This window comes from Perca flavescens, chromosome 16 (assembly GCF_004354835.1).
Source record: "Perca flavescens isolate YP-PL-M2 chromosome 16, PFLA_1.0, whole genome shotgun sequence".
In the NCBI taxonomy this organism is placed as follows: domain Eukaryota; kingdom Metazoa; phylum Chordata; class Actinopteri; order Perciformes; family Percidae; genus Perca; species Perca flavescens.
Window position 1 is genome coordinate 18,216,197 of NC_041346.1, and position 23,058 is coordinate 18,239,254.

At 40.4% G+C, this 23,058-nt stretch overlaps 2 protein-coding genes across 2 annotated transcripts in view; one reads left to right on the top strand and one right to left on the bottom strand.

Annotated features, from left to right (window-relative positions):
- LOC114571120 (nipped-B-like protein) lies at nucleotides 1-21,504 on the bottom strand. Its single transcript, XM_028601930.1, is given in 48 exon segments — nucleotides 1-1,062; nucleotides 1,541-1,729; nucleotides 1,817-1,991; nucleotides 2,101-2,265; nucleotides 2,267-2,475; nucleotides 2,612-2,758; nucleotides 2,873-3,073; nucleotides 3,517-3,624; nucleotides 3,781-3,971; nucleotides 4,105-4,278; nucleotides 4,412-4,502; nucleotides 4,597-4,751; nucleotides 5,079-5,172; nucleotides 5,290-5,430; nucleotides 5,708-5,844; nucleotides 5,960-6,068; nucleotides 6,196-6,249; nucleotides 6,348-6,446; nucleotides 6,543-6,677; nucleotides 7,051-7,197; nucleotides 7,482-7,580; nucleotides 7,672-7,774; nucleotides 7,875-8,089; nucleotides 8,348-8,434; nucleotides 8,530-8,673; nucleotides 8,785-8,917; nucleotides 9,036-9,118; nucleotides 9,212-9,341; nucleotides 9,456-9,556; nucleotides 9,691-9,771; nucleotides 9,876-10,027; nucleotides 10,283-10,502; nucleotides 10,629-10,715; nucleotides 10,827-10,927; nucleotides 11,025-11,114; nucleotides 11,212-11,283; nucleotides 11,594-11,740; nucleotides 11,999-12,121; nucleotides 12,341-13,903; nucleotides 14,006-14,527; nucleotides 14,659-14,749; nucleotides 14,842-14,960; nucleotides 16,269-16,411; nucleotides 16,497-16,605; nucleotides 18,761-18,861; nucleotides 19,354-19,519; nucleotides 20,055-20,203; nucleotides 21,260-21,504. Coding segments are annotated over 47 exon segments (8,121 nt in total). The 5' UTR covers nucleotides 20,119-20,203; nucleotides 21,260-21,504; the 3' UTR covers nucleotides 1-708.
- The window catches only part of mlana (melan-A), a 6,933-nt gene continuing 4,621 nt past the window's right edge, over nucleotides 20,747-23,058 (top strand). The window contains exon 1 of the mRNA XM_028601933.1: nucleotides 20,747-21,458. Coding sequence (XP_028457734.1) covers nucleotides 21,388-21,458 — 71 coding nt within the window. The 5' untranslated portion in view covers nucleotides 20,747-21,387. The remainder of the gene's footprint in view (nucleotides 21,459-23,058) is intronic.

The window sequence follows — 23,058 nt, forward strand, 5'->3', positions numbered from 1 at the left end:
TAACAAAGACATAAGAAAAATTTATTGCAGTATTTGTTCCACCAGAAGAGCGAGGGATCACTTTTTTCTTGCTGTGTTCTACAGTATAACATCAAAATCTATATTAAAAACAATATAACTTCCCCTGCATATAGGCACAGATACTGCACTGCTCTTGACATAAATAAATTATATCAAAGATACTCCATTACACAGTGTGGGTAAACAACAAAATGTTCAAAGCAAGAAAAAAAAAAGAAAGATAAAAGTTGTTGGAGCTTCATTATTGACCTGGAGCTCAGGTCAACAATGAATAGTGAATAAATCCATCTGGTGTTAGTTTAAACTCCAAAAACACTTTATTAAGAACATCATCAATACACTAATTTCCAACATTCAGTTTTTTTTTTTTTTTACAGAATTATGTTCAGATATAAACATGTGTTTAGTTAAACTATGATACAGTGGGAGTAAAAATCAAACAACGAAGTTGCTGCACAACAGCGAAGGAACTCCCACACAATGTTTTCCTAAACATTTCCTTCTTATGTTTTTCTTGGGTTTAACTTAAACATGTCTGTATTAAAACAGATCAGTGTTCACAATACTCTTCCTCCATCTGGTCCTTAAAACTAAAGATGTTTCATTTTCTCTCTGTAACATATTGGATCCACATAGATTTGGGCTGTGAGGGGTGTCTGTCTGAGTAATTTCAGTTGATTCATTCTTTTAGTCCCCGTCCTTGGCAGCGTATAGCGCCCGTAACGTCTGTGCCACTTTGTTCGTCAGCTTGTGTCCACTTGTCAAAACTATTTTCTTGTAAATAATGTCTGACTCCTTGATAGTGTCAACCCAAGGCACCTTTTTGCGACCGTCCCGTTTCTTTACCTCAGCCCAGGGCCCAGAATAAGATCCAGTCATCCAGTGTATACTGTAGCCAGTTTTGATCCTCTGGATGACCCTGGCAATCTGTGGTCTGTCTTTGTATTTGGGACAGCAGATGGCAATGACGTCCATGGCCTTTACTCTCTCATTCAGGTGACCTGTATCCTCTGCGGACTCCTTGCCTTTCCTTGGTTTTCGCTGTGGACAGAAGAAGCAGAGTGTTTTCCGACACGAAGAAACCCTTCTTGCACAGGAAGCATTACACAGAAATCTTACAGACATATTCCATGTTGGGATAATGTGTGAACAGCAGCTGCAGTAGAAATGCCAGCAGAGTTGATCGGCTCTCTACAACAATGAGGTGAAACGTAAAATCCATAAACACCGCTATGAGGTTTGTGAAGGTGATAGGCATTAGAAGGTCATATAATGTCATATTGACATTCGGTTTAGGTATACAGAATATATATTTTAAACGGAGTATAACATTTTCTCTTCTCTTTCTTATTAACCCGCATCCACCCTTCTGTTGTGTACCTTAAATGGGATATGATATCCACATGACCTCACTAATGCCCAGAGTTAACAGTTTATATGCAGAAATAGTTTTGATTACAGGTGAGTTAACATGGAAATCCTATGGGTAATCTTGACTCTAAAGTTTTAAAATTCCTACCGAAGGGGGCTCTTCATCCTCACTCTCCTCCTCGTCTGTCTCCACTGGAGGAGTGTGATTATGGTGGTTGTGGTTCAAAGATTTTGGGACCTTCAGCAGTGAAGTAATGGCTTTGTTTCTGGCATTAGCACTTGCTTCACCCTCCTCGTCCTCTTCGTCACGATCCAAGTGCTCCATCAGAACCTTGAACTAATAGATAAAAGCGACATATTACTCATATTCCTGAGACTGAAAAAAATACATACATAAACTCGTAACGTAGCACAGAATGCTTACATCCAAATACTGTTTCACAATGTTCCTCTTGGTGTCGTGGCTGAGATCCGTGTTGGCTAGGTCACTCTTCAGGTAATTCAGTGTCTGTCGAGGGTTGAAGTGCACCTTGGATTTCCTGTTAACTGCCTTGTCGTACACTTTGGCAGACTCCGTCGGGGAATATTTCTGGATTTTGCTGTGACGCAAAGAAAAAAGTTTGGTTGAGTTTGTGTCATGCAAACGACTGCACTACTAAGAAAGAGTTGATGAAAGATTTATTGACTGGCATTTTTGCTGTGGCCTACCTGTCTGAGAAGCCATACAGATTCTTCAGATGTTGTTTTAGCACCAGCAGCAGCAGAATACCCTGTGAAGAACTGGCAAAGTCCAGCAGAGGAATGGAGTTTTCGGGTAGACGGTCCATCACTACATCCTCATCTTCCATGTCACCGTCAGAATCACAAGCTGCAGGTTTTTTTTCGCCTGTGGACCACCTCATCATCCTCATCATCCTCATCACTGCTGCTGGATGAGCTACTGCTCTGCTCATCGTCCTCGTCGTCATCATCCTCATCAGAGCTGTGTTTTCTCCTCTGAAGCTTCTTCTTCTTCTTCTTCTTTTTCTTCTTCTTTTTTGTCTCCATCTTCTTTTCCTGCTGTACAGGCTCTTTCCGTAAAGACTGCACAGAGAACAAAACCTCTCAAACACAGACCAAATATACAGCGGATATATTACACAAGATTGGATTTTCATCCCATGATGAACAAAACAACTAAAAGTTAAAGTCATATACAAATTTTAACAAAGTTTCTCACCTCCTTGAAAGACTGGAGCAGATTGCTACCAGAGACAGACAGAGTAATATCTATATGGTGCATGATGAAAAGAGGCTCCTCCTGGGTCTGGTAGGGGAAGCAGGCCAAGTTGTCTGCTATGAACAACAGCATGTTCACCTCGGTTTTCTGCAGAGGACAAAATGTAAAACTTCGTGACCAGCATTGAAGCTTGGATAGCGGCTGGTTGGAGACACACAAGCCTACACATCAACACACAGAGAAGGAGAAAGGTGAACTTACGGAGCTGTCATCAAACAGGTTGAGCAGGGAAATGAGGAAAGCCCGTCTGTGTTGTCGGTTCCCTCGGACCAAAGTGTAGAGATGAGAGCAGAGAGCAGAGTCTGAGTCATCGTGACGAAAACCTCGAATCACTGCGCCTTTGGATCCATTTATGGCCTGTTGTACCTGATAAGACATCTTCAACCCTGCTACGGCCTTCATCTGTGAATTCAAAGAGAGATACAACTTAGCATGTATGTAGATAAAATGATGATGGTTGTAATCCTACCCATGAATACGATTTTTGTGAAGCCTGTATTTCCTAGACTACAAGTCTAGGATCAGCTGAACTTGAACTACAGTACAGTACAATATGAAATGTTATATATGTTTTTTTTTTTATATATATATATATATATATATATATATATATATATATATATAACAAACATATATAAAGAAATATGTTTCTATGCTTCTGTAACCTTAAGTAACAATACGTTTTCCTTGCTCATAGCATTTAAAGTGTTGTGAAGCGTTAACTGTTTAAAATTCTCCCGCCATAATAAAATATACCCACACTGCCCATAGACGCTGTTAAAGCAAACCGTCAATATACACTTTTACACCTCGTCCTGGCAATCATAAACCAGCGAGCCACTCACATGGATGAAGCCTGAGTATTTCTTGTCAATCTCCGCCAGCTGTTGATCGGCTTTGTTCTTCATGGTTGGCTCAGGGTCTGTTCCCATGGCAATCAAGTAGGGCACACACTAAAAAAAAAATGTTTACCAAATCTGTGAATAGCTCATGATGCATTCAAAACAGCAGAGAATGTTGCAACTATGAGATAAAAGAAAATCACACACAGATATTGCTTGTAAGAGGTACTTTATATATCTTAGTCTTGGGTGAGACTGTGAACATACCTGTACAGGATGGACGAGGCCCTGGCTGAGAGTCAGTGTAATGACATTCAGGGCAAAGTGCCGAGCAGTGGACTGTGAGTGGAAGAAAGACTCCAGCACCTGCTTCAGGTAAATCTGCATTATGGAGCTGCTCATACCTGATGATATATCCCCCATTTCTTTCAGATCCTCCTGCTTGGATTGGTTCTTCCCTGAACAACAAAAAAAAACATCAGCTGAATCGTTCTGAGGATGTTCTACATAATAAACAATGTAGATTAACACTGCTGAACATACAGTTCTAATCTTAGTCACCTAAGTATAAAATGGATTTGTTAAACTTACATTCGCGATCTGCCTCCTGCATTCGAGAGTCCTCCTCTTGCAAGTAAGTCTGCAGGTTTTTTAGCACCTGGATCTTCAGACTGACCGAACTGTTTTCATCTGACAGAGTGTTGTTATACAGAACCTTCACATCCTGCACAAACATGAGCTCTGGGTGCATGATGAACTGGAAGCCTTGAGACAAATGAAAATTATTAGAATCAATTCGGAAAAAACTTAAGCCAAGGACAAAAAAAGAAAACAATAAATAACAGTATAAAAGACAGTAATTGCATCTTATGTTAGTCTGACATGAGGTGCAACATACCTAGACCTATGATGGCCTTGATCTGGACCTCTTCATCGTTATGAGTGGTGAAGTACAACAGAAGCTCCAACACCTTGTCTTTGATGACAATCTAAGAGACACAGTGGAAGAAAGTGAGTCAGTCATCAAAACAGGTTCAACAGTTAGTCCTGCTCACATAGTTTAAGCAAATTGCCGGTGTTTACCTTGTTAGAACCCTTAAACTCCTCTTGGTCAAAATCAAAGTGCCGGCAGAGAGCCCCCACAGTGAAGAGTGAGCGCAGGAGAGTAGGTTTGTTAGTAACCAGAGTGGAGCTGTTGGGGTCCTCTTGGTGCTGTGTCTTCAGTTTTGCCAGAGCTCCTATAGAATAATACATGTGGGCAGTGAAAACTAACTATGTTCTTCTACAGTGAACTAACAAAGAATGTTGACAATAAAACACTAACTGGTGTGTGTTCAATAAAATTTTTTATTTGGATGTGAATTGAGACATGAGTATAATGCGGTTACATGAGCATAATGTAACTTCTCATTTAAAGGTAAATGAACAGGTTGATAATTACAAGCCCCATCGACATGTTATTAAAATATCAAATGCAAATCATTCCATATCAAGGTTTATAATAATTCTGGTATAAGGACATTTATGTTTATATTAAAAATGGATGTATATATAGTAAGCCTTACCATAGTAGCGATTGAAACAAGCCCAGACAAACTTGTAGTTGTGCGTGACCTTGTTGACAACAGCACCAAGACAGCTTACGCAGTGCTGTACAACCTGCGAAGCGGACACAAAAAATGACATAATGTTCAAATAAAATCTGTATGTTCAGAGGAGTAGTTTTACATCCATGTTGTTCATGTTTTTTTAGAGCTATCTGTGAACGACACTGACCGTCATGCCGTATTTGATGATGAGCTTCATCAGGTCTTCTTCTATGGTAGTGAGGAAAGTCTCACTTGGGTGCTCCATCAGAGGCACGACCAGCTCCAGGATCTTTGCCACATTACATATCACCATGAAGTCATTCTGAGTCTGAAATGTCGATACAGAGACAGCTGCTCGGTCAATAGCTGAGGTGGAAAATAACTTACGTATAACGACTAATTGCTTTATTAATTGTATTCCCCCTTTTAGCTCCTGAATGTGTGTGTTTTACGGACCCTGTGTTGATTTCATTTAGCTGCCACTAGATGGCTCTACAGCACAACATAAAAGTTGGTGTTATTCATTTTTGTCCTGTGGGCAACAGACTCAACAAATAATTTGTGATACGAGTAAAACATAATAAACAAAATGATGTTGCACTTACATTGCACTTGGTGGTCAAGTAGGGCTGCATAGTCATGGCATGTTTGACCATTAACTGTGCTCTGATCTTGCTGAACAGGTAGAGAGTGGTGATGCATGATACCAGACGACCTGAGTTATCCCCTTTGTCCTCACAGTCTGAAACATTAAAGCAGAAAACAATGACATTTGTCGCAGCACAGTAATGTTTAACACAATAACAATGCAATACAAATTTTGTAAGCAAACATACTATTACACTTATTTGTATTACCTGCAAGAGACTCCTCATATTTCAGTATGTGTTCCACTAGATTGTCCACCAACTGAACACAGGCCTTCTTGGCAGGTTTGTACGAAGCTTGCTCTTCTGACTTCAGTAGCTAAACAGAGGTCATGCAGAAGTTAGATAAGATGCCCGACAACATATGTACATACCAGCTTAGCTATCATAAAGACCCACAAGATGAAGTTGAGATATCAAACAGCCATACAAGTTAAACAACTCACATTTTGGAGAAGCTGCTCAAACCAGTCATAGCCTGTGTCTTTACATGCCAACACCTGGGATGAAATCAAAACATGACATGAGTCAGATTACACCAAAATATTTCTTATTTGGATGATGAACTTTTTTTGTCACAAGCCTAGGTAGTACGCACCACATCTGTAATGTTCAGGATCTTCCGGGTCATGGCATTTTTGTCATGACTGGGTGTGGGGGTGAACCATATTTTCTGGAATGTCTCGTTCACTAGTTTCTGCATGGTAAAAAACATATTTATGTATATAAGCTGTATATCAAAAACTAAAAACTAACACTTGTAAGCAGCACTCACAGAAAAATAAACACAAACCTTGATCCCCTCTTCATCGTTGACCCTTCGGATCATCCTGACACACATCTCGGTGACCTTGTGGAAGTCAGGCTGCTCCAGGCAAATATCCCTCAAGATCTTTATGACCCTCTTCCTTACACTAATACCGGTGTCCTGTGGAAAGACGAAATGGGTAACTCAATATAGACAAGAAGAAATACATTCCTCAATTGTACTTTTAACTGCCAAATGGTTGCAATTCTTCATTTGATCTTTAGGTGGCAGTGTGGGAAAAAGATTATTTAACCTCGGCTGAACTTTTGCACTTTAAATCAACTTTTTTGTCAGTTTGCTAAAGTCAACTTCCACTTGAGTCTGTCTTATGATACATGTTGCCTATTCCTTTCCACAAACCCCTAAGAGGGCACGTGATGTGGCCAAATCAATTTAAACTTTACCACCTGGTAAAAAACGGTTACATTTCTGTATGGTACAGAAGCTCACAGTAAGGTTTTAAATAAAGGTGAAGAGGGAAGCTTTTTTTTACCAATATCCTTTCAATGAGCATGTCATAGTACTGCTCAATGAGCTCCGGTCGACTTAGCACAAAACGGCCAAGTAGCTCCACGGCTGCCTCTCGCACACTGGTGGAGTTGTCCATGAGACGACAGTGAACCCCACGCTGCATATCCAACTGCAAAGCAAATAAGGGAGATTAGTCAAGCACAGATAAACATTACTAAATCTTATGGCTGCAAGTGTGACTGTGGTAAACTGGCAAATTGCCTGGTAATGCCACAACACCAGGCTAACACTCTACAGGCTATAACAGAATGTCCCGTTAGGACCGATAAAAACATAATTTATTTTCCAAAGAAATTATGTTTTTATCGGTAAAAGAAAACAAACAAAAAAACATTGAGTGATATCAATCCAGTGGTCTGAGCGATGTGTAGCAGCCAATACAGGATGACTTACCCGTGCCAGAATACTTGGATCCACAGCTACTACCTCAGACAGACACTTCATGGCTTTAGTTCTGACTGCGATAGCACTCTCACCCAGCACTCTCAGAATCTATACAAGAGAAACAGTAAGAGAAAAAATGTTTGTGACAGCCAGCACAATACAATCTCTCACTGACGTTCATTTGATTTAATCCTCTTACTTGTGATAAATAAATATCAAAGCTCTGTGCAAACGGCCTCATGGAGGCCAGATATCTGACAATCAGACATGAGTCCACATAGTCCACTGTGTTGGAGTTTATCCTGAAAGAAAAGTCAAGAGGACCGTTTAATACCAGGATTGGTGAAAAAGTCAAACTGTGTAACAAATTGGTGCAATGATCCAGAGTGAAGTATTATTTACCCCAGAGAACTGAAATGTGATGGGGACGTCTTCATGACCTTGCGCAGGAATTTCTTTCGTGTCTCAGCCCTCTGCATAATCTCCTCAGTTGAGTCAACGTCCATGGAATGATGTCGACCTTTCAAGTCCTCATCGTCATTTTGAGACTTCATCGCTTTCTCTGCCTCGCTTATAGTGTCCCTGAACCACTGGGCAATATAAAACTTCCTGGAAAACTATATGAAAGAAATGCATACATATGTAATGAAAAACGCTGAACATTTAAGGCACACTATAGAGCTGAATACCAGTTTGACACCAAGGAACCATGGAATACATCTGTGTCAAGCAGACACAGTTTTAAGTAACAGGAGTACAAGGAGTGCATATTACTGCATGTATACAATGAGCATCCAGTCCTTAAGGAATCATCAATGTGACCATAATGATTTACAGTATGTAAATACACAGCTACACGAAAATGAAACACTCACCACTAGAGAGGGATCTGTCTCCATGTTCTCATTTAGGAAGTCCAGCAAGGCCTTCTGGAGTTGCTGGATCTCATCACTACCTTCAGTCTGTAAGATCAATAAGCCAGGAGCATCTCAAAAGCAGTTCAACACGATCTGTTAATTTGCATCGGTTATAATAAGTCAGTAATTATCTAGTCTACCTCTTTAAGGATGCGGTCAATAGCCTTTTGGTCCATTTTGCTAGTGACAGCGTCTTTACGCAGGCGAGAAGCGACAGTGCCGAGGTAGTCCAGCGATGCCACCCTGAGCGCCATTTCTGTTTGCTTGTTACTGAACTGGTGCACCTGGAGCACAAGAAGGGGAAAGGGAAGGTCACAACGAAAACAAACATCAGCAGCTGTTTCTGCTGGACAGATGATGGGTGATGAGACTTTGGAGTGGGGTATGCTACTTACCAACAGCCGGCCCAGTAAACTGAGCAGCAGTTCCGCTGCAGGCCACTCAGGCCTGTTGACTGTGGACAGCAGATCATGAACAAACTTCTCAAACAGGGGCCTGTAGTCCTCCTCTCCCTGCTTACTGCCACACCTGACACGTACAGAATACAATCTTTTATTATAATATGTGTTTGAACAGCAGAAGAAAAAGTGTAAGGACACTCAGTTTTAATATCCCCCCTTTAATAGTCTTCAGATCAATGACTTACTTTTTGAGAAACACTGATAGGAAGTTCTGAGCTGTCCTCATGGCAGTTTCATAAGTGTTTGTGATAAAGACATCTTTATCCATCTAGAAAAAAGTACCCAATATGTAAAACAATCTCTAAATCAAAACACCTTATTAGATAAATGTGGTTTATATCAGTTCAATCTTGGTAGTAACCTTCTTATTATGTTCATCCTCTGCATCCCTCTCTGAGGGAAGGTGAACCACACACTGGATGAGCTGAAGAACGAGTGCTGTGACCATCTGGATATACAGGGGCTCTCCATCCGAATCAGTGCTGTTTAGCCTGGGGGATTATGAGACATAAGTATCGTTAGGTTTACTGAGCAGAGGACTTCAATGATCAATTTCTTAATTCATGCAATTTTATTGAGCAAATTTTAATTTAAGATGTAGTTACCTGAAGTTCCTTAAACTGCGTTTACTAGTAGGCAGTCTAGCCAGGGAGGTGAAGATCTCTTCAAGAATGAGCTGCCTGTGCTTCTCGTAACGAGAGAACACCTGCGGAAGAGTACAATTCAAAGAACTTAATCAAAACATAACAAGATGTTGTGCAGGAGCGTGTTATCGGAAAAAAACAATAGCAAAATTCACTGCTAAAATAATTCGAAAATTGCATGCCATGGCAGACTTACTGCTGTCACTAGTGTGATCGCACATAACTGCAGTTCACTGACATTCTCCACGAAAAAAGGTGTAATACCCAGGGTGGACACCTGAAAGTCAGGCACAAAAGCAGTCAGGTATGTTAGAAATCAAGAGTCAAAGGTTAAATGGGGTCATGAATTTGAATGACGTCAGACCAGATTAAGAGTCTCACCTGGAGAATAGTGGTGTCAGTTAACAGCTGGATCTCCAGGAGCTCTGCGATGTTGCTGACAATATCACACACTTTGTTGTAGAGCATGACTACCACCTTCTGTTTGTGGGTGGAACTCTTTGCTCTCTTGGACTTTGAAGTATGCATGCCACCTTAGGTTAGGAAGATAAAGGGAAAATAAGAGTTGAATAAAAGATAAGTAAACCACTTTAAACATCAGCAGCAAATTACCAACGCCAATTTTTAACAATGGTGCTCCCCCATTTAGAGCTATTTTTTAAATAGGTGCAAAGATAATCAACATGGATCAGCCTAATCAGCTTGCTAATTTGCAAACACAAAAAAGCTCAAGATCTTGGCAATATTTTGTAGAACAATTTAGAAGAACAAAAGAAAACTGTGCTGACCCACTCTGTAGACCGGGTCATAGTGAGGGTACAAAGAGTTTTGCAGATGGAACTTGGTGTACTGCAACACCCTCTCAATCACATCCTCTATATAAACAGCCTTGGGCATGCGTGGAGATGTCATGATGTTGAGTGCAGTCAGACAAGCATCAGCAGACTTAGCCACCCGCTCCATGATAAGGTCACGCCACAACCGCTCCTCATCCATGGAATCATTATCCTACAGATTTCAAAAAACAATTAAAAAAAAAAAAAAAAAACTTGGTGGAAAGCTCGAACCGAAAATCAGGTAAGAAAAATAACATCACTTCCGCTGCTAAAAAATAATATCCAACTGGCAACTTACATGATTCATTAGTGTGGAAAGTTTGACGCTGTCCTGAATGTTCTTCTCCAGGATATTCAACATTTTCACCAGTTTATTAGACGGAAACTGTGGGTATAACAAAATATTTATTACTTTCCCAACGATGCGGCTGTGAATTGATGGTCTTTACAACAGCTAAATATCAACCTGAGTGTAATCATGTGACATTGCACAAACCTTGTGAAAGATGCCCATAGCTTTGATCTTAGCAGAATCACTGCCTAGCTCGCTCAACTGGTGTTTTCCAAGTAAGAGCTCTTCAGGTATCTCATCCTCATCTGTGTGAGGGCACAACGTTATATAGTTAACTTTTTTAAACTCAACACTTCAGCAATTGTCATGAACTTTGGAAACTGTGCCGCACTTTATGTTTACCTGTGGCAGTGAGGTCCACGTCCTCAAGGCTCTCAATAATGCTGTCCATGCTGGCCGTGAATCTCTTAAATGTGGAGGAATCCATCTTTTCTGTTTAACAAATGCAAACAAATTGATTCATAAAAATATTTAGTTTTAAAATGCATTCATATTTGTAAAATAACTCAAAGTGGTAGTATCACAATACCCTCGGTTGTCAGCTTGGAATCGTATGCTTTCCTGTTTTTCTGTTTCTCCTTTTTCTTTGATTTTCTGGCAGCTGAACAAAAAGAAAACATTAGTCAAATCCTTGACAGCAGCAACTCACCCTAAAGCAGTGAATATTTAACGGGGAAAGACTTGGGTGTAGTAATCCAACTATCCAGGGAATAGGTCTGGCTGATCACTGGTTTCAAGTGGCAATGATTTGAATGACAGCCATCAGAAACAGGAATCAAAATTTGCATTCTCTGATAAAATGATCATTTAGGTTGTCTTAACAATAATTTATTAAAATATTTTGCCTTTTGCCTAGGTTGTCTACAACATTTATTTATATATTTTCTTTTGCCTATGCAAAAAAGACGTACCGTCACTCAGGCTTGGTGGTGGACAGCTTTCATCCGAATCACTTGGTTCACGGTGACGGCTACCAGACCCCCGGTGATCACCAGAACCCCTCCTCTCTTCCGGCTTCCATGCCTTGTTGTGATGTTTCTTGTACCTTTTCTTTGCAGCTTTAACAATAACAGAGAAATTATAATTCAGAAAATATCAAGTTATTTAAGCTTTTAGCACCACGTATTGCTGTAATAAATAAATCAAATGTAATAACTACAATATAAAGTTATTTCGAGGTACATATTGTTTAATCTTCAGGATTGCTGCATGGTAAAACAATATTCGGTCCAAAGTGGCGACAGCACAGCGCTTTTGACAGATTTTCTATTAGTCTGATGTGCGACAAATATGAAGTTTAAGGGTTTAATACTGACACTCGTTGTCAGAGTCATCATCATTGTTCTCATCATCTTCATGTTCATCCACCTCAGTGTACTTGGATTTCTTACTGATCATGCTGTGCTTTCGTTTGTTCGTCTTCTCACAAAAAACCATCTCTGTAAGCACAAGAGGGAAGTTAGTTTTCAGCACAGAATAATCTATACTTCAAAAGAAATACAATCGGTAACTCATTTATCTACAGCTATTTTTTGGGACTAATGACACTGTGAAACAGTGGTTTAAAATCAACAATCCGAAAGTTGGGCACAGTCACATTGCACATATCCATCCCCTACAGTTTTGCGTACATATTTAATAAACAAAGTAAATCATACCTCTCCCTGATTTCTCAAAGAAGTTCTTGGATCTGGAGCTGGGTGCATTCTTGCTTTCCTTAATGATCCTTTTTACCTCATCAATACTGAGTTTGTTGAGCACAACAACAGGTTTAGCTCCCTTGTTTAAGTTATCTACCAATGACACTCTCTCCAGCCTGACCAGGGGAATGCTCCAGCCCTCTATCAATTGGTCTGGAAGTTGGGGATCTTTATCTTTTCTATCCCGTTTCAATTTAGGAATCACAAAGTTCTTCAGACTTCCTGACTTGCCACCCAGCAGGTACGAGGGGAACTCACTAAGATTTGTCTCCAAAGACTGCTGTTTGTTTCCAGCTGGGCAGCTAATGCTGCCATCCCCACTTTTCCTCTCTTTCTTATTTTGGGAGTTTTGAAGGCTGGAACTGTCTGTCCTCTGTCGACCATTGAGGTCAGTGGATTTTCTGCTTCCGTCTTGCTTCACTCTAGGGCTGTCAGGTTTAGTATGCCGGTCAGGAGAGGGTCTGTTGCAGTTTTCCCTCAACATCTTGTGCTTCTTTTCCCTTTCCTTATCCCTATCTTTTTCTTTGTCCTTATCCCTTTCTCTGTCTTTATCTTTGTCCTTATCCCTTTCTCTGTCTTTATCTTTGTCCTTATCCCTTTCTCTGTCTTTATCTTTGTCCTTATCCCTTTCTCTGTCTTTATCTCTATCCTTATCTTTATCTCTATTTCTGTCCTTATCCCTATCTCTATCTTTTTCTTTATCTCTGTCCTTATCTCTATCTTTATCTCTGTCCTTAACCCTTTCTCTGTCTTTATCTTTATCTCTGTCCTTATCCTTTTCTCTATCTTTATCCTTAACCCTATCTCTATCTCTATCTTTTTCTTTATCTCTGTCCTTAACCCTTTCTCTGTCTTTATCTCTATCCTTATCCCTTTCTCTATCTTTGTCCTTAGCCCTATCTCTATCCCTGACTTTGTCTTCTCCATGTTTGGAGTTACGCTCCGCCTTGCTCATGGTTTTTGGAGTCTCAGGTTGGCTGACATGCAATCGGTGACTGTTGTGGTTCTTTTCCTCTTTGTGGCTCAAGTCTGAATGCTTGTCATGTTTCTGACGTGGTGCGTCTGGCCGTCTGTCAACGGAGTGTCCCTTGCCACTGACAGTTTTGCTGTCATGTCTGTGTTTGGATTCACGTCGAACCTCCTGCTTCTGTTTGGGGGTTTCTGGTTGCCCATCTGAGCCAGACTTCCTGGGGCTGTCAGCATGCTGATTGATGATCCCAGGTCTGTTTTCAACAACTTTATCTACCTTTCCATCAGTCTTTGACTTTAGTTGCCGTAGGTGGTCCTCACACAACTTCTGTGCTTCCAGGACCACTACAGGCTGTCCTATCATTCTGCCAGCTTGCTGCAGATCAATACTGACCATCAAAGCAGGCCGACTGGCACCGTTACTTGCGGCATTCGTCTTCTTGGGTGTCAACTTGCTGTCAGTGTTGCCCCCTTGTACAGTAGGCCCATCACTTGACTCAGCTCCGGATTCCTGAGGATATGAGTCTTGCTTCCGTTTCTTCAATGGCTTATCTGCAATAAAGAAAAATGTAGCTGAGATCTACTACAAACACAAACAAATCTAGCCATGACTAAAATTTAAGAAGGCACAGGGCAAAGGGCGACACACCATACCTTTATCCTGGACTTCTTTAGACCACCGTTCTCTCTCACTGGCTGACTCACGCTCTATTCTCTCAATCTCTGCAAGTGTGTCTATCTCAGCATCTTCAAACACAACCCCACTGACGACTCCAGACTCCTTGGTATTTGGCCGAACAGGAACCTGCTGACAGTTTGCCTGCTCCACAGCACCAATTGTGTGTGATAAGTCCTGGACAGTCCTTGACAATTGATTACTATTATTCATCAAATCAGTTTCATGGTCTGAGTCGACACATGGCCTAAGAGGAAGGTCTGCAGATTGATCCATGTCTGAAAACTTCACTCGGGACAGTTTTAAAGTCAGCCTGGCGGACTCTTTTGATGGAGAACTGACAATGTCATATGAGGCATTTGTGTCCATATGCTCAGTTTCTTCTTTACTCCTTTCTTTCTGCTTCTTTTTGCGGTCGGCAGAGGTGAGTAGCCGGTCAGGTGCTGCACCTGGCGGCACATCAAGTGGAGGGGACTGCATGATAAGGGGAGGCCTGGACCCTGTTGAAACACAAATAAATTCAAGAAAAAATCAGCGCACACAATAAATCTTTACAAAGAATGAGTTGTACAGCGGTGCATTATTGTTGATCCACAAAATGAAGAATTGACTTGTTGCTAAGGCAGCATACTTTTTGCAGTCTCTTCACTCCCAGCAGGGGAACACACAGACTGTGGTGATTTAACTGGAAACGTGGCAACCCTCATGGAGGGGTTATTCTCCTGTTGGAACACAAGACATTTATCATCCCTTTAAACAGTCCACATATGCCAGTTCAAGATCCAATTCAAGATACCTTGATTCTCTGCATTACCTCATTTCCCAGCCTGTGAGCCATGTTGATGTAGTCTTCATCCGAGCCTAGTCTCGCATTGTGATTAGATGAAGTACTTGATAGCTGACCAGAGACCTTGTTGTCATGGATGTTTCTAACTAAAACAGAGAGCGAAATAAAGTATCCAGTTAAATTATTTGTGACGTGCAATGCCTCCCGTCTCCCTGAGAGATAGATACCTTCTTTTTCACCTTTAGAGACAGCTGTAGTTTTACCATCTTACAGTAAGAAAGAGTCAGCTTATCAACTGACTCCACATAAGTGTGTATAAAACTTAGTGATGTTAAAGGTCCCATGACATGGTGCTCTTTGGATGCTTTTATATAGACCTTAGTGGTCCCCTAATACTGTATCTGAAGTCTCTTTCCCGAAATTCAGCCTTGGTGCAGAATTACAGCCACTAGAGCCAGTCCCACAATGAGATTTCCTTAGGATGTGCCATTTCTGTGTCTGAAGCTATTGAGGAGGAGAGTGGGAGGGGCAAGGTGGAGGGTGGGGGTGTGGCCTTGACCAACTGCCACTTTTCTCGTTTGAAAGCCATGATGTCTCTCTCTCTCATGGGTTGGCCAAATTCTCTGGGCGGGCAAAGCAGAGAAAGAGGAGGTAACCTTGCTCCTTATGACCTCATAACAAGCAGATTCCAAAATGGCTCATCTGAGCTTTCATTTTCTCAAAGGCAGAGCAGAATACCCAGGGCTCGGTTTACACCTATCGCCATTTCTAGCCACTGGGGGACCATAGACAGCCTGGGGGAACTCATATTAATGTTAAAAAACCTCATAAAGTGAAATTTTCATGCCATGGGACCTTTAAAGGATTAGTTAAGCATTTGGCTTGTGGCCTGCTAGGTCTGAAACACCATGCAGGTGGTGTCATTTAAAAAAAAATAATAATTGTGGACCGCCTTGGTAGCCAATGGTTACAGCGCATGCCATATAACGGAAACGTCCCAGCTTCAATCTTGGCCTTGGGACCTTTGAGGGACCTCTCTCTCCCACATTTCTACACTGTCCTCTGTCAAATAAAGGTATAATGCCAAAGACATAATCTTAAAAAGAATAACTGTTTTCCTCCAAAGAATAGTTGGAGGAACTTAAGGATAAGGCGTATCCCCTATGTTAGGGAACAATGTGTGATCCCCGCCTCAGAGCCACACTCTGAATATGTACTATAAGATATGTAGTCTCCTGTGAACGGCTTTTTGTTCATCAATCACTACAAGGTACTTTTCCTGCTGAATACTGTCCAGCTTGGTTTCTTTTAACCAGTACAAACGCACAGAAAATGAAGATTCAACAACTCTTCTATGATATTCATTAAAATTAAACCTTTGCTATTAACTGTTCCTCACAGAGGTGTGGCAGGCAGCTAATGACACATTTTTCTTGAGTTGACTTTGTACTTACCTTGCTGTGTCTGTTGGTGTTGAGAATAACTAGGTGGATTGTACTGCATGTAGTCTGCAGGACTCTGAGGAGTATAGGGACTGGGTATAGGGCTGCTCTGTACGAACCGAGCACCTGATCCAGACTGTGGGGATGTAAAGCATCTGTGAAGGAGTAAGAAGTAGTCTTAGTAAAAATACAGATACTTCTGAGTCCTCATCATCTGACTGTATGCTGGCACTGCCTTACCCAGGGGGGCTTTGGGGGACAGTGGTTTGCTGATAGTTTGATCCTGGACTCCCATGAACCTGATTCTGAGACACCTTGTACTGTTGCATCATTGGCTGTTGCATTACACCTAAGATAAAAGAATAATAAAATCTATCATTTAGGTCATACAAACAAGGAGCTGAACATACACAATTCTACAGCAAGAAAACTTGCCTATGTACAGGGTTCATACGCATTTTAACCAATACTTTTCCATGACTTTATGGCAAATTTCCATGACTATGTGTTCCTGAAAATGTCAGTGGACATTATACAATAAGAATACAGATCTGTGTTGAAGTTTACCCTCAGACGTTTAACTATAAAATGAATGACAATTTATGTGGTTCATAGTGGGATTCATAATATCGCTCCCCAAATAGAATGTTGAGGTTAAGATGACGTGAAAAAACATTTATTAATGACATATTGTTATGCATTATTATGTTAAAAAAATTCCATGACTTTTCCAAAACTTTCTGGGTCTTTTTATGTTTCCAAAACCTTTCCAGGCCTGGAATTTGCCTTTTTCAAATTCCATAACTTTTCCAGTTTTTTTCAAAACGTATGAACCCTGTATGTACCTCAGGACTGCAAACGTAGTGACATAGGGTTACATATCTGATAAGTAATACTTTCAGTGATATATACACTGTAATGTATACATATAATTGGAGATGTGGGGTCATCTTGTATACTTTTTATTCTGAAAATAAAATGTATTACCACAACAGTTATTTGTAGTTCAGGGTGATGAAGGAGGAAGTTATAGCTGCAGGAGAATGGTGAGTTACCAAGGTGCAGGTTTATGTGGATCCTGTCTGATGACACGTACACATTGAGCACATATTTTGGGCAGGATTTGCCTGAATCAGAAGCACAAAGTTTCTAACGCCGGCTAAAATGCCACAAAAAATATTAAGATCAACACGTTTTGCTCAGTGCTTAAACAGGCTCATGTATGATTGTTCATAAATAATCCTTGATTATCTAATCTTTGATCATATATTTTTGTGGGTTGAGTGTGCAGTTTTGTCTGGTGTTTCTAATCTTCTTGCAGTTGCCAGCACCTCTAGCTCTACAATACACACTGCGCAAATCTGTTCTCTTTTTTCCTCTTTTGCACAAATAACGATTCAATATGAAAGTGTGTATGCAAACTATGTACTTATAATTACCTGTAATTGCAATCTAGTGCAGCTGCTCATAAAACTAGAAGGCTTTTCTGAACAAAGGTTAAAAGACAAATATGCAACTGTTCATGGCAATTAGTGATATAATTTATGATAGCAAAACAAACACAGCTAAGACTTTAAGAGCTGTGTATGGATTTCATGTGAAAATATATTTTTAAATATTTTTTCTGTTGATAAAATCACAACAAGCTGTTTTTACCATAATACGTTAAACTGTACAAGAAGCTTTATTCCAACCCATGGAGACTTTCCTTTGGAGAACAATAGAAGATTTAATCTCTGTGTGTAAAGACACATATTTTAAGGGTTGGTTTCTTCCTCCTCCCCAATACGATGGAGATGAATGGAATTCCATTTTGGTGCACTGGAAAATGACATTTAAAAAATTCAACATTGAGGTGCACCCGGAGTTTAGGGTGCTGGGGACCTTTGTTCCTTCATTCTCCCCTGTTATCTCTCTACTGGTGCTGTCTAATAAAGGCATACAATGCCCAAAACCCCTTCTTTCTTTTTTTTTTTTAACCAAGAGCAATGTGTCTTTCCACAAACAATGTCCAGGTTACTGCAACTGCATTGTGAACAGGTTTAAATGGAACTACTTTATTTTTATGTCATCCCTTTAGAAGCAAGAAAATTTAATTTGAATTGTGATAGCAGAAAAAATACAGGTGGAACTAATAACAGCAATGATGGCCAGGTTCCAGTCATTACTGCAATGAAATACAAAAATAATAATGCTGTGATGGTATTAGTTACACATCTGTTTACAGGTTGAAAGGTCTGCTGTGAAAAAGGTTTATTCAACTTAAGTTTCACCCTACATTTTTCCTGCTACAATGGCTCTGCCCCCAGTTAGGGAACCACCAGTGTAGTAAAACTAGGCACCAGTAGCGCATTTGATCCAGGAAATGTTTAGGTGAATAACTAGTTACAGTGAAAACCAAGAGTACAGCCAGGGAAAGAACATGCACTGGGCTCAACTGAAGAGTCAACCGCAGCTCATTGCCTCCTCCTTACCACCCCAAACCTTGTACTGGGTTGGCATACTTTTGTCCCTGAAGATTTTGGGGTCCCTGGACAGCAACGTTTGTAGGAGTATTGGCATGTCACCCTCAGGTTCATCATTTCCCAAGTTGTCCTTCAACTCTCTGGAAAGCAAAGAAAAGTACAGTATAGTCCACAGTCATATTGCAGCCAATAGCTGCCCACTGGACCTAAATCCAGTTTTGACTAATGCATTCTGATTCCTACCAGTCTCAATTACCATCTTCCGTTCAGTTTAGACTAGCCCTTCATGATTCTGACAACCCAGAACATGAGCTGAACTATCTGGTAAAGCAGTGGCAGTAATGTGACCATAGAAATTAAAACATCAATGCCTGAATTCACTGTTAAAGTAAACAGTGAAACAACGCTTTGTAAAGCATTTACTATTTTACATTTAGTAATATTTTGACAACAAAGTTGACTTAACAATGATTTCTTCCCCAATTCAAAACTAATGTTAGAGTTAGCACACTTTTAAAAACCTAATGTACAGTAGTAGTAGTAGTAGTAGTAGTAGTATAAACTACTGGCAAGCTTTCCTCTAATACATTTAAATTCTCGAAAGATGTGAAATATCTGTGAGTGTTACTTACATGTGTTCAGTAGAGACCTGGTTAAGGCTATGTGCCAGCTGAGTTACCAGATTCTCGTCCCGACACACCAGCAGGCTGCTGACCTCTTCGGAGATCCTTCCATTGTAGAGCAGACTCTTAGCAGTGGTGGCAGGGAGAGGAGAAGGCAATGGCAGCTGGTTCAATACTAAAAGGATGATGGATGGACAAGTTGGGTTTGATGAAAAAAGGAAGCAGGATAGGAAAAAGATATTTAAAAAGTCTTTTGGAAAATGATTAGTATGTGAAAATATTTGTGCATGTAAGGATTTAAATTAAAAAAAAAAAAAAAACATCTTGGCCCAATCTCTATATATTTTTTTTAGACAGTGTACACTTTGGATGTGTTACAGTAACTTCAGCTTGATATAGTTTATGTATACATTTTTGGGTAAACATTACAACATTTCTAATTAGAATAAACATTTTGAAGGCCTCAGAATACATGCAAAACTTTAAAAAAAAAAGTTCTGTCTGCGCTGGAATCCCCAGTAGTGAGAAGCATCACAATTACGAGTATTTAGCTTCTTGTATGTTCTACACTTTATACTAGACACACTAAAACACTACACATAGTATAACATTTTGGCAGTGAGGTATTCTTTAACCTTGCCACATCTTGGTTTGAGTGTTAGTGTTTAGGCTGTGTGAACAGCATTAGAGAGAGATGATGTTGCACTTACAGTCTGTCAGGCTAGCAATTCCAGCAAGAGTAGTGATGGGAACATGAGGCATATCACCATTCATGCTGAAGATGAGGTCAAGAGGTCGTGTCAATGTACAGGCTGCTCAATATCACCAATCTCTTTATATTCCTCACATCTCCAAAATACTGCAAAGACAAAAAAGTGGCAACATACACTTTTACAGAATGTACACTGTCAACAAGGTATGGCTGCCATTACATGCAGCACTGTTCATTGGGATTATGAGTATTAAGAAATAGCCAAAGATTTTTCCATATAACTACAGTGTGCTTTTTCTGGGATGGAGATTTAAAAATGTGTCAGCTCATGAGTATGCATTATTACATTGCCAACATAACTGCACCTCTGACTAGACAATTTATAACGGCCTTATAGCAAGCCTGGGCATGCCTTTACAAGATATTGATTTGTAGCAGCTTCTGGTGCCCAAACCATCTTGTTGCCTGGTTCCTTTTCCTCTTTACAGACACACAGCTCCAGGTCAGGGTGTGCATTGTTTGGCTGGGATATTTCAACCTGCTCAAGAGCATGTAATTTCTGCAGAAACATACAATCAACAGTATTAGCTCTCTTAGGAATGCAGTATGTCTTGCATTGCAAGTTGACTCGAGTGGTGACAAACTAGCTTGCTATCTGATAAAAATAATAATGATAAAAAGTTACAACGATTCTGTCTCTCTCTGTGCATCTCTAACGTTACGCATCGCTACGCGTATTTGAGAGATTTATATCAACTGTCGTAGCTGATACCTAACGTTACTAGCAAAAGGCAAGTCAGAAACCTTGTAGTTATATCTCAAATTATTTCTTTTGTTACAGTGTCAGTTAAGGTTTCCGGGGATGTCCAAACACATAACAACGAAATTACGTTATCTTATCTTAACACCAGATGTGACTGTATTATTACTCATGTATTACTAGCATGACGTTGTATAACGTTACATTTGCTAAAAGCGGCATAGCAACGTATGTTAAAGTGACTGAAATCAACTCGGGGTTAGCCGGCTAGCAACAACTGGAGGTGTAACGTTGGTTAGCTAACGTATGCTAACTGGCAAAGCGCTGTAACTTGCCTAAGCTAGCATCACCGGGAGTGCATCAAAACCAGTTAGCATACTAGCTAGTATCTCTTTTTTATCGTACTGGTCGTGTATGGATTTAGATTTTCACCTCACACTTACTATGGCCTTCGTCGACGCATCTCTAGCTCACAAACCTCGGACCTCGGATTTGCCTTAGGAAGCGTAACCCCGACCCAACGCCAAGGAGGCAGCTGGGGTACAAAGCAAAGACCCCATCACAAATCAGAATGATTCAGATCCCTTTTACGGTTCCCAACGGCTGCCCGATGTGTCTGACAAACCGGAAACACTCAGGAAGGTAAACGACTTGTCTGATTAGAGGTTGTTATTGTTGAATCTGGCTTATTTACCTCTGCTCTGGATGTGATGAGAAAGAGAAGTGGTTCTGGTGGAGGAGGAGCAGGAGGGGGAGGAGCAGGAGTAGGATGGCAGCTGGAGCTGGAGAAGGAGAAGAGTATCGAGCTCCCTCTCCGTCCCACTATTCAAACAGCTCTTGTGAGTCGGGAGGACTGGGGGGGGGGTTCTTCTTTCACACGGTGAACATTCACTGGGTAACGTTAGGGGGAGAGCAACCTGCCTTAAATCAGGCGAGAATTTGATCAGACTGTGGAGGTTATGTTTGTGGGTAACGTTACCGGTTAATTTTCTAGAGTGAAAACAATTGAGGAACAGAATAAAAGGGGGATCCACATTGTCTACCCCCTTATCTTTCTCTCCCTTTCAAAATGCCGACCGGAACAACCGGGAAAGGGAATAACTCGCTAAACCGGTGAGGAGCCAGGCTAATTAGCGTTAACGTCTATGACCATTGGTAAGCCTCTGCAACCTATTGGGATCATTGATTGTTACTTCGCTGGTAGGCTACATCTTTTTCTTTTTTTTTTTTTTTACAAAGAAAAGATTTTTTACATGAAAATAATGAAATCTTGTAATGATAAAATGGTCTTCTTTTCAGGTTTAGCATAATTTTAGTTTGGTAATTTGTTCTCTCTATTTTTTAAACTGGTCTTGTCAGAGACGGTTTAGAGAATCTTTGGTCAGCTGAAAGGTGACGTATGTAGACATCACAATCAACACAGAACAATCGGCCAAACAGCTGACTGCTTCCCATAAAAAACTTACCCAGCATTACTCAAAGCTGTCTCCTCCTGTTATGTTTTCTTTTCATATGCTCCAAACGATACAGGACTTTAGAGGTGTAGTTCTGTAACACGAAGGCCAATTGAAAATACTCACTAATTCGAAGTACCTAAAAGATTAAGATCAACATGTAGGCCTACTGGGTGAAGCGCTGAAGTAGGCCTACAGTTTGAGACAAATCAATACTGACTCAATTTCATAAACAGGCTTTGGTCTCCCTCTTGTGGAGAAACATTTAAATAGTTTTGCAAACTAAAGCAAAGTTTTCCTATCTTCCAGACTGAATGCTTCCTTGTTCAGCTTGTCCTTTTTCAGACTGTGACACTCCTGTTTTGATCAGCTGAGGAAAACATCTAACAGTTCTTCTTTCGCACAGCTTGAAGGATGAAAACAAACAAAAACAATAAGAGACATTTTATAATTTATAATGAGCTGCTGCAACATGAGTCAGAGGATGGACTTTATTATCCAGGAGCAAAGGAAGTATGAGACTCTGAATCCTATCTGAAACAAACAAAAGGATGCCTTCAGGATGTTCTATGCTACAGCAATACAGTTAACTGAGGAAATAAAAGTCATCTGGATATCCTTCCTTTCCTCTTTTGAAATGGAGTGGCAGACTTCATTCTTTTGCACCAATCACAGTTAATCACTTTTTACTCCATATCAACTTGACACTTCAAAGATTGAATGAGTAGAAAGGAGACCATTCTGAGCCTCAATCTCTCCTAAAAGGTTGACCTTACTTTTTGGAGATT